General features: G+C 26.6%; 5 protein-coding genes across 5 annotated transcripts; 4 read left to right on the top strand and 1 right to left on the bottom strand.

Moving 5' to 3' along the window:
- Positions 1-179: 179 nt before the first annotated feature.
- OCT59_019289 (uncharacterized protein) lies at positions 180-2,520 on the top strand (the record flags this gene model as incomplete). The annotated part of the gene is made up of 2 exons (XM_066135929.1): positions 180-2,161; positions 2,243-2,520. 2 exons carry the CDS (start codon positions 180-182, stop codon positions 2,277-2,279), a joined length of 2,019 nt encoding a protein of 672 aa, XP_066005173.1. The 3' UTR covers positions 2,280-2,520.
- Positions 2,521-3,570: 1,050 nt separating this feature from the next.
- On the top strand, positions 3,571-4,990 carry OCT59_019288 (uncharacterized protein; the record flags this gene model as incomplete). Its single annotated transcript, XM_025329633.2, has 2 exons — positions 3,571-4,478; positions 4,555-4,990. The coding sequence occupies 2 exons, from the start codon at positions 3,571-3,573 to the stop codon at positions 4,781-4,783; spliced, it is 1,137 nt and encodes a 378-aa protein (XP_025189201.1). The 3' UTR covers positions 4,784-4,990.
- A 1,165-nt stretch (positions 4,991-6,155) lies between these two features.
- Positions 6,156-10,045, top strand: OCT59_019287 (uncharacterized protein; the record flags this gene model as incomplete). Its single annotated transcript, XM_066135928.1, has 6 exons — positions 6,156-6,374; positions 6,446-6,527; positions 6,600-6,766; positions 6,835-7,171; positions 7,256-8,689; positions 8,763-10,045. The coding sequence occupies 6 exons, from the start codon at positions 6,156-6,158 to the stop codon at positions 10,043-10,045; spliced, it is 3,522 nt and encodes a 1,173-aa protein (XP_066005172.1).
- An 82-nt stretch (positions 10,046-10,127) lies between these two features.
- On the top strand, positions 10,128-11,318 carry OCT59_019286 (uncharacterized protein; the record flags this gene model as incomplete). Its single annotated transcript, XM_025312614.2, has 2 exons — positions 10,128-11,088; positions 11,179-11,318. 2 exons carry the CDS (start codon positions 10,128-10,130, stop codon positions 11,316-11,318), a joined length of 1,101 nt encoding a protein of 366 aa, XP_025189202.2.
- Positions 11,319-11,743: 425 nt separating this feature from the next.
- On the bottom strand, positions 11,744-13,983 carry OCT59_019285 (uncharacterized protein; the record flags this gene model as incomplete). The annotated part of the gene is made up of 2 exons (XM_025312615.2): positions 11,856-13,983; positions 11,744-11,769 (listed from the first exon to the last, which is right to left on the bottom strand). Exons 1-2 carry the CDS (start codon positions 13,942-13,944, stop codon positions 11,744-11,746), a joined length of 2,115 nt encoding a protein of 704 aa, XP_025189203.2. The 5' UTR covers positions 13,945-13,983.
- Between the last annotated feature and the right edge of the window lie 264 nt (positions 13,984-14,247).

Here is a 14,247-nt window from a genome sequence, read left to right as displayed (position 1 = left end):
TAATCTGAAATGATCAACATTGCACCATGCACTAGCGCCTTGTATAAAAAGAGTATATACACAATGAAAAGTATTTCAACGTATAAATCGGGCTAGTTCAATATTTTGCAACAACTTTTGTAACTTAATTAAGTTATAGACAGATTTTTCTTTTTTCTTAAAAAAAAAAAAAGAAAATAATGCCTTTTAAATTTGATAGAGAATTTTTTAATTTTCTAAGTAGTAATAATAATGTAACGATAATAGTTCAAATAGGTGACCCACCATCACAAGAACCAGTATCAATTAAATTGAATCTTAATTATAAACTATCAGATATTCGTAACGTGCTAGAAAATTACAATATTATGGATAATTCATTATTATTTTCGCAGAAAATTCCGAAGAAAAATGATTACATATTTTCCAAAATATTATATGAACAAGAAAGTAATTTTTATTTGAGTGAAATAATAGAAACTGTAGATGAAAAATATAATTTTTTATATTTAATGAATTTACTTGATTGGCATACTTTGAATAAATCACGTCAATTGGATTATGGTTGTACTATGGCTTTTGATGGAATTAAGATAGCTGAAAAAAGAGCATTTATAATAAATGATTGTGAATTAATTGAAATTGGTGCTGAAGGATATAAAAAAGGACAACTTAAATTTGAAAAACAAAATGATTGGATGGAAAAAACGAATTTATTTTTTAATGTTGATGCCAATATAACTAATTTTGTAAAATTAGGATTATCTGCTGGGAATTTGCAAAATAAAAATTTTAATGATGAAATTAAATCAGCTTATAAATATACAGAACTTGGAAAAGTATCATTAAAATTAAATATAGAAAATTTAAAATTATCTGATGAATTTAAAGTTGATATTGAGAATGCCATAAAATCCAAAGATCCTGAAGAATTTAGGAAAATTACTGAAAAATATGGTCAATTCATTGCAACTAAGGTCATTTTAGGGGGAAGAGTTTATTTTAAAGATATTGAAATGTTGACAGAAAATTCTACGGATAGATCTAAAGAAGGTTCTGTAGGTATAGGAGCTGGACCTATAGATCTTAGAATAGGGAATAATTCCAATGATTCAAAAAGAGAGTCAAATTTTTATAACTTTATTCAAATGAGATTACTTGGTGGAAAACATCCTGTTGATAAAGAGTTTAATGAAAAAATGTGGATTGAATCTTTAGAACATTATCAAAATTGGCATCGTATAGAATTACAGGAACCAGTTAGCATTTTTCAACTGTTACCTAATGATTTACGTAAAAGAACCTTTGAATCTCTTGGAAAAAAGATTCTTTATTCAGAAGCTATAGATTATGAATATATCTCAAATGATAGTGGTAAACCGGGAATTGTAGAATTATCAAGTATAGGCGTACCAAAAGATATTTCAGATATTCTTTTAAATAAAGAAGCGGAATGCAATATCTTTGCAACAGTCGTTGATACAGAAGAATCCAAGAATGATTTTTTTACATGTCAAATCCTTCTTCCACAAAATGGAAAGCCAAGCCTCATAGTTCATTGTATTCAAAGGGATATCAAAAAACGCAAATACAAATTAAATATCGGGATAATGATTGTTGGTTATGATACAAATTTTGATTTCACTCGCTCAGATTTTAATGTTCAATTGAAAGTTCTAAATCATAAGGTTAATGCGTCAAGCAATCAAATATTTAATATGGATTTATTAGATTTTGGACCATCTTATATTGGGATTCCTGTGTTAAGTAAATCAGATTCTAAAAATAATTCTCTTGTCATTGGTCATCACTTTTATGAACAAGATGAAAATAAAATTGGGGCATGTACATTCTCTTATTGCTTAAAAAACCGACATTATGTCAATTTACCAGAATTTACTATTTATACACTTATCGTTCCGCATGATAAAAATCATAAGTATGGGACATTACCTCTTAAACGTAATATATGGAATAGATCCACTAAATCTTTCCAACCTCTCCAACCAAAGTATATTAGTTTGTATTCTAAAGAGGGACGTGGTCCAATTTTTCCAAAGCAAAAAAACGATCAAATTAAAATTAAATACCTTAAGTGTTGTAATAAAGATTGTTCAATTTGCAAGAATAAGAAATTATCAGTAAAGAATATAGAATGTAAATTTTTTTATCCGTGTATCAGGTAAATTATTTCTTATTTTTTGGTCAATAATTTTTTATTTTTCTTTAACGTTAGTACTAAAAAATATATATATTCAAGTAGTCTCGATAAACTGGATTCGCCCGTTCCATTAGAATAACACAAATCGAAAATAAATTTATTATTGTCGAAGGTTCAAGTTTATTGAAAATTGAGGTTGTAATCCAAACTCCGATATATCGAAGGATTGGAAATTGAGGTTGCCTGTGTATATGTTTGAACGTTTTCCGTGTTAAGAATAATAGGTGTATTAGCAAAATTTATTGTTTATTACTATATTTATATTACACAAAATTTTATTTGTAAATAAATAAATAAATAAAATAATTTATTATGAATTTAAAATATAAACGGGATTTCCACCGTGATGAAAAAGAAATGTGGCGCAGGAGTCACATGATATTCATTAAATTTTTCCTTCGTTTTGTAAAAAGAATAATTTTATTCTTGAAAGTTGAGAGATTTCTAAGAAAATTCTAATGTCTAAGACTGATAATACGCGTAAATTATTTTGTTGGTTTTATTAACTAAGAAATATTTAACACGCGATTCTTAACTATTTACCGTTTATATAGTTGATGTTTAACTTGACATTTTACTCTCGATCTAATTTTTGATTTTTGCGTAAATAACAAATTTATTCGTGCTTGATAAAATGAATAACGTGATAATGCCATTATATTATATGTATGAATTCATATCACGTTAAATGATATTTCGTCATTGCAACGATTTAACGATTTTGAAAGTGATTGATTCAATTGATCCAATGATTGTAAAAATCAAAAAATCAATAATCAGTAAACTTAAACTTTGATGTTGTACCTCTTCAGCCTTTTTTTTTTAATTATAATATTTATTAATAAAACTCTCACCTCCTTCAATTATTTTATTTTTTTATTTTATTTTTTCTTTTTAAGAAAAATAAAATAAAAAAAAAATAAATAAAATAAGAATAAAGAAATTTCTTAAAAAATCATTTTTAAAAAATCATTTTAAATAAACAGGTGATTATCTTTTCGTTATTATTTAATATATTTTGATCACTTTAAAGCATCATCAAACGATCAGTTTTATTTTTCTTATCAGTCCTTCGGAAAAAAAATAAATAATTAACTTTTTTTTTTTTAAAAGCGATCATTATTTTTTATTTTTATCATTATCATTATCATTATCATTGTTCGTTTTCTTGTGTCTTATCAGTTTTTCAATGATAAAAAAAATTAATCTCTGAATTATTAATAATTATCAATATTTTATTTATTACTAATATTTACTTTTTTTCGCATTTTTTTTTTTATTATTTTCCATATTTTTATTTTTTTTTTTAAAAAAAAAATAATATTGTAATATTAAAAGCGGATTTATCGCTTTATTAAAATATAAAAATCATGTCGACAACTGCCGAATCAAAGTTTCCAGAGCCATCTTCTCCTAGAACCTTTTCTTCAACTCAAGAGAATGATGAGACTGAATCCAACAATTCTAGTATTTCCAGCACTTCCAGCACTTCTAGCACTTTTAGCACTTTTAACGAAGATGATAAAAAGTCCGTACCTACTTCCGACAATCATTTATCTCTTCATAATATTTGTAATATCATTCAAAAACCTTCTCCTGTTAGGTTGCAAAAATTGGAAAATGATTATACTTCACAATGTGAAACCGGTGCGATACCAGATAACGAAAATTTTATGTATCATAAGATTAATGGTTCCGTCACTCTTAATGATAATAATGTTCATTATAACGAACCTAATTCAATCTATCAATCAAATCCAAAACCAATTCATGGACAAAATTTTCATCCATCAACAATGTTATCCATAGTTTCGCCATCAGAAATTTCTCGTGATAGGGATTCAACTATATGTACAAATCCATTTTGTTTACAATGTCGATACACTACTACCCCTCCTCATCATACCAATTTACCTTATCCTGTTACATCAGGACCTTTACCTTTTCCTGTTCAATATTATTTTTCTTTACCAAATAATGCCATTTATTCAACTTGCGTTCCTCCTTCGTCTGTTTACATTAATCAGCAACAGCAAGTAGCTCCTGTTTCACCTACCAATCTCACTTCAGGTGATTCTGAGTGTAATGAATGTACAACTCAAACTAAAAGGAGACGTCGTAGAAAATCAAAAACTACTTTAAATTCTTCTACTGATTATCATCCTACGACCAGATCGGGTGAAAATTATCGTTGTTCGAATTGTGGTACAAGAGAAACCCCTGCTTGGAGAAGAGATCCTCGAGGCGAATCTTTACTTTGTAACGCTTGTGGATTATAGTAAATATCATTTTTATTTTTTATTTTTTTTTATTTGTTACATTTTTTAATTAATTTCATTCCTTCCTTTCTTAAGTCTCAAGGTTAAAGGACGTAATCGTCCTATCGAAATTGATACAAATGGTGAAATTCGATTAGTAAAACTTGGTAGGACTGGTTCTAATCAACCAAAATGTCAAAATTGTGGTGCAAGAGAAACTCCTTGTTGGAGAGAACCTGAAGGAAAATTATTATGTAATCGTTGTGGTCTTTTCTTTAAACAAAATGGTTATAATCGTATTGTAACTCCTCAATCTCCTTATTAACATTATTATGTACATGTATTTTATTAATTATATAATTGATTATGTTATTGTATCTGTTGTTAGTATACAGTATCTTCTAGTTTGTTAAATTTGAACGTTAAAATTGGTTTTATTGTAGTAAAAAGTTAAAGGAAAAAATTATTTTTATATTTTTATTTGCTGCTTTGCAAAAATAACATTCTTTATAATAAATATACTGTATATAGTAATAATTCATTATATGATTTAGTTAATGATTTTCTTTTAAAAAAAATTAAAATGTAACGAAGTCATGAAGGGAACAAGGAAAGCACATTGTATATAATAAAACTAATCAATAATGAAAATTCTAATGATTCTTTATGATCCGTAGATACCAAGGTTTAATAATGATATTAGATGCGAGAAACTGAATTAAATAATTTAAGATTTTCACGATAGAAATTTTGACGTCAAAGATTTTTAATTGATCTTAAGCTATTTTGTGTAATTTTGATTTAAATCTATTTAAAGAATAAGAAATCAATAAAAACTAATTAAAGCGTTTCTATTCTAAAATTGAATTCAAAGGATAATTATATTTATCTAAACGAGCTCATCAGGATATATAAGTAACAATATTATTTGCTTATATAAATTTTTTTTTTAAATTTTTTTTTTTTTTTCGATAATTACTAATATTTTATTTTTTAAAAAATTTTTTCTTTTCGTCCTTTAGGATCGGAAACTCGTGGATCAAGATGGCCGTAAAATTAATGGTATTTTTTTTGCTGTTACATTTTTCATTTGCTTATTCTCGCAGAATTATTATAAAGTTATATGTTACAATTGCTTACTTTAGAAACAAAAATTTTAATTTATTGTAATATGCAAAAGTTAATAGAGGATGAAAAAATTACTATGATGGATATTTTAGTTAGGATGATATTATTGAAAAATAAAACGTTGTTGTAAATTGACAATTTGTGAAACCACATGTTGAGTTTGCTTATTTACAGTCTTAATAGAAACTTTGCGTAGAGCTATTATAAAATTTTTGACCTTTCTTATTACCTATATATGTATTGCTCGGGGTCCTAGACTCCTGGCTCATCAATTGCTTAACGAATATCTCAATTTCGATATTTAGCAAGCAATTATCACAATTATAATTAATTTAAAATATTTTGTTTATAATAAAGAGGGTTCGAAAAAAAAATTATTTGAATGTTTTTTGTATGATATTTCGTAGTACAAGTTTAACTTTTGGCGTAATCCAGTAAAATGATCGTCGGAATAAATTTAACAACTCTCCGGACCGAATCATAATTTGTGTAATGTAACATTAAAAATATATTATAAATAATTTTTTTTTTCTTTGTAGCATGTCTTATCATTCTAAAAAAACGCCGAAATGGATAATCAACCTAACGAATGGGTTACTTGGATTGAAGAAGCTATTTATAAAGAACATATTAATTATTATGAATACAAAGATTTTCACGATATTCAAGAAATTGGAAGTGGAGGATTCTCAAAAGTATACCGTGCATATTGGAAAAATACCGATCGTTGTTTTGCATTGAAAGATTTTTTTGAACTTGGCTTCAATGTAAAACAATTAGTTAGTGAGGTAATTTACTAAATAATATGCATTTCAATACTTATATTTATATTATTACTTATATTCTATTTAATATTCAGATTAAATTTCTACGAGCAGTAGATTTCCACGAAAATATTATTAAATTTTATGGAATCACAAAAACTGGAGATGATAAAAATGGTAGGCGAAATACGATAAAATATCTAAATTTAATTCTACAAAACTGATAAGTTTATTCCTTTTATTTGTTAGAAAATCGTTATGCGATAGTAATGGAGTACGCTGGTGGGGGAACACTTCTAAACTATTTGAAAAACAATTATGATAAACTTAACTGGAATGACAAATATAATTTGGCATACCAGTTAGCTAGTGCTGTATCTTGTTTACATGATAAAGGCATTATTCATGGAGATCTGGTAATTTGTAATTTTAATATTAAAATATTGCTTTATATATTATATATTAATTAAACCTTTCATAATAGCAACCCTCTAATATATCGATGCATCTAAATAAAATCAAATTGATTGATTTTGGATTATCAAAAAGGGTTAAAGATTCAGATTCTACTAATATGCTTTTTGGGGTAATTCCCTACGTAGATCCAAAGTTATTTGATTCTCGTATAAAATATCGTAAATATTCATTAAATGAAAAGAGTGACGTTTACAGCGTTGGTATATTGTTATGGGTAATATCAAGTGCTCGACTTCCTTTTTATCCTGAAATTTATGATGTTGCTTTGGCTATGAGAATTTTACAAGGACTTAGAGAGAAAGTTGTTCCAAATACCCCTGATGATTATGTTAAGATATATACAAGTAATTATAATTTTTAGTTCGATAATTTGATTTACGATATTTAAAATATTTTAATTTAAATCGATCCTTAATTTCGTTTTTTAGTTTGTTGGGATGATGAACCAGACAATAGGCCAACCATAGATCAGGTTGTTTTACAATTAAGACAGTTAATGATTTCATCAACTGATCTTCAAATTCAAAAAGATAGATATCAACGATTTAGTGTGGAAATATATTTTTCTGAATGTTTAGATGCAAGAATAGCTGATATAAGTGATTTAATTGAAAAACCTAAAAATGATTTAAGCATTGTGATTGATGAATTAGTTGATAGTATTTTTAAGAAGCCAAATAAAGGAAAAGAAGAAAGTGCAATAAAGCAACATATTCTTGATTTTACTAATAAGAACAAAATACAAGAAATCTATAATTGGCTTTTAAATAATCAGGATAGATCAAATTATATTTTTTTACTCGGATGCTTTTATCATCACGGAATCGAAACTAGGATCAATAAACAAAAGGCATTCGAATTATATCAGAAGACGGCAGTTTTGGGAAATTCAAATGGAATAAATATGTTAGGATATTGTTATGAAAATGGAATTGGAACTAGCATCAATAAACAAATGGCAACTGAATTATACCAAAAAGCAGAAAATTTAAAAAATGTTAAACATGATTCGAAAGATGACTCAAAAATAGCTAGTACTATCGTATCAGGGTTAGTAGATTTATTTATTAAGATAACAAATGAAGGAAAGGCTCGTGGTCAACGACGTTCAATTATTGATGATTACTTGTCATTACACGATATCACAATTGAAGGAATTTATAAATGGTTATATGACAATAACAAAGCAGATCCAAGTTACGGATATTTTTTAGGATATTTATACTTTTCAGGAATTGGTACATCGCTAAATATAGATAAAGCATTTGTTTATTTTTATAAAGCATCACTGGATCATCAAGCTATATCTTACTATTATTTAGGAATTTGTTATGAATTTGGATTTGGAACTAAAATTAATAAAAAATTGGCGTTTGGTTGCTATGAAAGAAGTGTTAAAAAAGATAGTGTGGCAGGAAAATTTGCTTTAGGAATTTGTTATGAAAAGGGTATCGGTACTGTAAAGAGTGAATCAACAGCTATGTATTGGTATCAGAAAGCGGCAGATAGTGGTCATGCAATCGCACAATATTATGTTGGAAATTTCTACCAATTTGGTGTTTCTGTCAATATTGATTATAATAAAGCTTTCCACTATTATAGTTTAAGCGCTAATAATGAATGTTCTTACAGTATAAATATGTTGGGTTATTGTTATTTAAAAGGTATTGGAACCTCTATTGATAAAACGAAAGCATTTAAATTGTATTTGAAAGCTGCTAATATGAATAATAAAATTGCTCAGTGTAATGTTGCTATTTGTTATGAAGATGGCGTTGGTACAAAAAAGGATCCTGAAAAAGCTATGGAATGGTATAAAAAGTTAGACAATGATTATAATGAATTTGAGGGGAAGGAAGTTGGTAAGTTATTCGTTTAACTTTTTTTAGTTTTTAAGAATATTTTCCAAAAATATACTAACTATATGTAAAATAGAAACTAAGAAACAAATAATACAACAGTGGAAGTTGAACCATGGATTATTCTTGGATGGGTATAGGATACAACCAAGTAAACAAGCTGTTTTAGCTTATGATGGCGATTTGGATATAAGTTTATATAAAGGAGACCCTGTTGTTTATATTAATATAAATGATCCTGATTCTCCTAAAAATTTGCTCTGTTTAAATAATGATAATAATTATCTTAATGATGCTTTAAAACAACTGGATATGTGTATTAATTTTCCGGTTGCTGAAATCACTTATGAGGCTAACTTATTGGATTCTGTTTCACAATTTGCGGGTGATAAAGAAAAATTTCATGAGTTGTATGGTCATATTCTTGCAAATAAGTTTTTAGCTGGCGGGCAGTTATTTGTTAAGAATTTTACTTTAACTCCTTCAAAACAAATTAATATTTTCAAGTTTTATTTGATCTGGGCGTACAATTCAGCTAAAAATAACGAAGAAATTCCATTTAGTAATGATCCTTTTGACGGTCATTTTTTACCACGATTAGAAACATCAAATGGGGAAGAGATAAAATCCCCTAAAGAACTATTTAACTGGATGAATAATTTATATCAGGATAATATGTTGGATATTATTTCTTATAATAATCTCCGCACATTATCAGATGATGATTTTGAAACTTTAATAGAGAAACAACCGGGAATTGCTAATTATGAAGAGAAATTAAAATTAGAAGAATGGATTATGCGTGAATACGAAACTACTAAAGTCGAAATCGCTAATAATGCAGAGGCTGCAGTAATAGATGAAGGTCTTATAAGCACGAAAAAAGCATATTTTAATTATGTTAATTTAATAACATGGATCAACGATTTTCATTTACTTAAAGGTCTGACGATTAATGAATCGCACATTATAGGATATAGTAAGAAAGCTGCCATTAATTTTATTGAAGCTCCTAAAGTAAATTTGAGTAATAAGTCTTATTTCGAGATGACGAATCCGACAACTCAATTAGAGGAGAATTTATTAATAAATAATATATTTTCAACTAAAAATATTAGATCGTTTCCATTCATTAAATCTGATAATGATCTTAGTGATAAGGATAGTATTCATTTAATAGTCAAACATGAAAGATATGAAATTCTTATAAACAGGAATTATATAAAACCTTCTGAAGAATTTAATAATGCTATAGAAAAAGCACTTAATAATATGAAACCATCTAATGCTTTACAAAATGTATTCGACGAATATGGGCATTTGTTTCCATTTAAAAATTACTTTAGGAAAATCTCTTAAAAATATCGCAACTACCTCTTTTTTTGGTAATTTCGAAAAGATCAATTTAAAATTACCGATACCTGGATCTTTATTATCGTATATGAAGGTTTTAGATATTTCATATTTCTTAACACAAAAAGGAGATATTATGGAAGAAAATGATTTAAATAATTGGATTAATAATACAAATGACAAGTTAGAAGTTATTGAATTGGACGAAATAATTTCATTGTACGATATTCTTGAATCGGAACAAAAGAGGAAAATTGACATTATTCTCAATAATAATAATAATAATCGAAAAGTTGTAATGACCGGAATTAATAAGTTGAAAGATTTAGATAATAATAATATTAAACATTATAAGAGAATAGATATAGGGACATCATTGGAGGATGAAAATTATGAAGTATTTGGATCAATTATTTCGAAGGTTAATTCAAAATTAGATGATTTTATTGTTAATTTTGAATTATACGATCTTAATGGATTTACTGCAATTATAAACAAATTAACGGAAACAAATGTTAATATAACGGAATGTTATATATGGTGGATGATAATAGGAAATCCTACAAAATTGTCGGTTTTTAGTCCAAGTAATCGAGAATTTCAAATGGAATGTATTAAAAAAACTATTACTTTGCAATCTGGCAAACAAATTTATAACGTTAAAACTCCTGTCCCATTATCTCGAGGATACACAATTCTTATTAATGCACATTGTCCTTCGACAAATTATGAGCTTAAAAATCCCGTTAAATTAGTTGATTGGGTGTATAATTCTATTAATTTACAAATAATTGATAATGAATCAAGTATAAATCAGCCTATAAATTCTGAGGCAAATGTTAATATAGATTTAAATATTTGTATATTGTACACGGATTACAAAAATTTAAAGATTGATTACGAAGAAGAAAAATGCTCTTTAGGTTCAATTGGACATAATTTAACTAAAGAAAATTTGAACGAAAATGAAATTGACAAATTTGATGATATTCAAAATATCATTCAAGAAACTATTTTAGATGATGATATTCAAGTTATTTTTTCAAAAGGTAATTAATTTTTCTGCTAATATTAATTTAATCTTATTTGTTTTAAACGAACCGAAACTAATATTTTAAAAATTTCATACTCAATAATAGTTAGCAATAATGAACCTAACAAGTATTTACAACAATATAATAAACAACTTAATATAAGTAAACAGCTTAATTTGAGCAAACGTCTTAATATAAGTAAATTAATTGATATAAGTAAAATAATTCAAGAAAAAGATGAGTGAATAATTTATTAAATGGCGTAAAGTCAATTTATTTATCATACATGTACTTTTATTCAAATTTTTAATTTCTGAATTAACAGAGTAACGTCCTATAAAATAGTCATTTCGATTCCAAATGTTTTATCTAGTATATCAAATTATCTGTAAAATGGTATTTATTGTAACTATTTATAAGGAAGATTTTAGTTTTCAAATGATTCGTCTATTTAATATAGCATTTTATAATATAAGTCATTTAAATATAATAAACATATAATCTTATATAATTCTAAAAAAAAAATTAATTTTTATAGTAATATAATTGTAAGGATTACCGCCTATATGGTGGCCTTCGTTGCGTCATGGCGTTACTTCCTCTATATGTTGAAGATTCCTACTTCTTCGTTGGAATATTTATTCTACAATATGCACATTCTCTTTGTAATTCATGCTTCTGTTTCGTCTTTATTTTCTGGTGGTGTTTTTTTAAAACATGTCATAATCAGTAGAAATAATTAATGAATGAAATAAATTGAATAATTGAATAGAAACAATTACCTTCTTTTGGAGTAAAGAATGCATATTCTAGGTTCGTTTTTGATTTTTTTAATGTGCTATTTTTACAAATACAAGAAGAGGCTTGTCCGCAACTAATTTTTATAGTATATCTTTTAATTTTCTTAGATTTTTGTTTCAAAAAAATTGGACCACAATTATTTTCCCCTGAAGTATGTAAACTAACATATTTTAATTTCATTTGTCTTAAAGAATCGGATTTACTAGACTTCGATTTGATCATTTTGTTCATTTTGGCCTTAAAACTATTGCTACTAAAAGACGGTATTTTTCCCTTAAAATTGTTTTTAGTAAAAGATGACATTCCATAATCATCGGGATTAGAGTATTTTGATATAATAAGCGTATAAAAAGTAAAATCAGGTAAATTGACATAATGATTATGTTTAAAACAATAAGAAAATGTGTATGAACCAATTTTATTATTTTCTTTAACATTGAAGAAATGATGTCCGATGACAATAGATTCATTTGAGGAATCTAATTTACTAAGTACAGGAATTCCTAAACAAGGAATTTTTTCTATTAATGAATTATATTCAAATTCTAAGAATTTTTTATCATCCATAGATTGCTTCGATGCATTAAAATCACTTTCTAGAACTTTCAATTGAATATTTGAATCTGTAAAAATAGAGTTAAAATCTGTATGATAACCAACAATCATCCATCCGATTTTTAATTTACACTCACGTTTTCTAAGTTTGTTTTGTATACAATGGATAATAAGACTTGGATTTCCTTTTGGTGGATGAAAAATTTGATAATTAAAAAAATCATCATTTTCGTCTGTATCTAAGACTGTTGCAAAGATATTACAATCAGTCTTTTTATTTTGAACAATTTTTGAAATTTTTGGTGGTATATCTAATTTAAGTACTTTTGGTTTTTCAAATTCTTCCAAATTATACGTAAAATCTTCAATCCTTGAATAATGAATCTTTTTTCCAATCAATGAAAAAATTCTTCCATGTAAATCACGTGAATCATTAGGTAAAATTTGAAATATGCTAATAGGATTTTTGTATTCTATACAATCCCAATTTCTAAAATCCTTTAAAGATCTAACCCAAGCAGTTTCATCAAATTCTTCAAGACTATCAGGTTGTTCTCCTCCAATTAATTTCGTACATTCACGTTTACAAGAATTAGTATTTCCTTTTGAATTTTCAGATCTATTTCCTACTCCAATGTCTAAAGCCTGCTGAATACCTACTTTAACAACGCTTTCATAATCATTTTCTTCAGTTAATTTCTTTGAAGTATGTGTCCCTTCAAAATAAAATCTTCCACCTAAAATAACTTCATCCGGAATGAATTGGCCATATTCCTCAATGATTTGCTTAAGTTCATTTGGATCTCCGGATTCTATAGCTTTCTCTACTATATTAATGAAATCAGAAGTTGGTACTAAACATTTGCTAAATTCTAAAGATACTTTGCCAAACTCTCTATAACTGTAAGTTGAATTCATTTCAACATTAACGTTATTATTTTGCGATTTTCCGACTGATACTCCTAAATTTACTAAATCCCTTACATTAATATTCCCACTAAATAATAAATTTGATTTCATCCCCCAATATTCATTTGAATTATATTCAAATGTTCCTTTTTGACATCCTTTAGCACCAATTTTAGTCATTTTACAATCCTTCCAATCTTTTATTGTGAATGCTTTTTTCTTAGCTTTCTTAATTCCATTAGGAGTTATAGAAAGTCCATATTCTAGATGAAATTTAACATTCAAAAATTTCCAATTACATTTGGAACTTTTTATTAAATGCAAAACGTTACCATCTAAAATAACATCCAAATTTATACTCTTCTCATCTACACCTATTTCACTAAGCCCATCGGGTTCTTTCTTTGCAAATGACAATGCGTCATTCATTTCAATCATATCATTTATTCTAAGTTCTTCACGAATATTTGATAAATTATCATTGACGTTTAAATCGACTAATACTTGTGATGGAGGGTCATCTATTTTAACTGTTATTTTAGTTCTCCCATTTTCATTGAGAAATGCTTTAAACATAATACTACTTTTAAATTTTTTGAAATTCATTTTACTAATTTTTTTAAAAATTTAGAAATGAAAAAAATCGGAGAATTTTTTCGTAACGCTAATCGTGGTGTAACTTATACATGTTAAACAACTCAAATTGTGTACATCGGTACAATGGATGATCTCCTGTATAACTTTTATTAGCCCCATTTCTCAAAAAAGTAATTGTAACATTAAATTGTTATCTTGTGTAGCTATGGAATTTAAAGATAAATTTTGACACTATTAATTCTAGGAGCATAAGAGATAAATTAATTTTTATGTATCATAAGGATCGTCGATCGTGACGTTTTGTAGGAAGAT

Source organism: Rhizophagus irregularis, chromosome 28, assembly GCF_026210795.1.
Source record: "Rhizophagus irregularis chromosome 28, complete sequence".
In the NCBI taxonomy this organism is placed as follows: Eukaryota; Fungi; Glomeromycota; class Glomeromycetes; order Glomerales; family Glomeraceae; genus Rhizophagus; species Rhizophagus irregularis.
The sequence above is the reverse complement of the archived record's forward strand: the minus strand, read 5'-3'. Positions and strand labels throughout refer to the sequence as shown.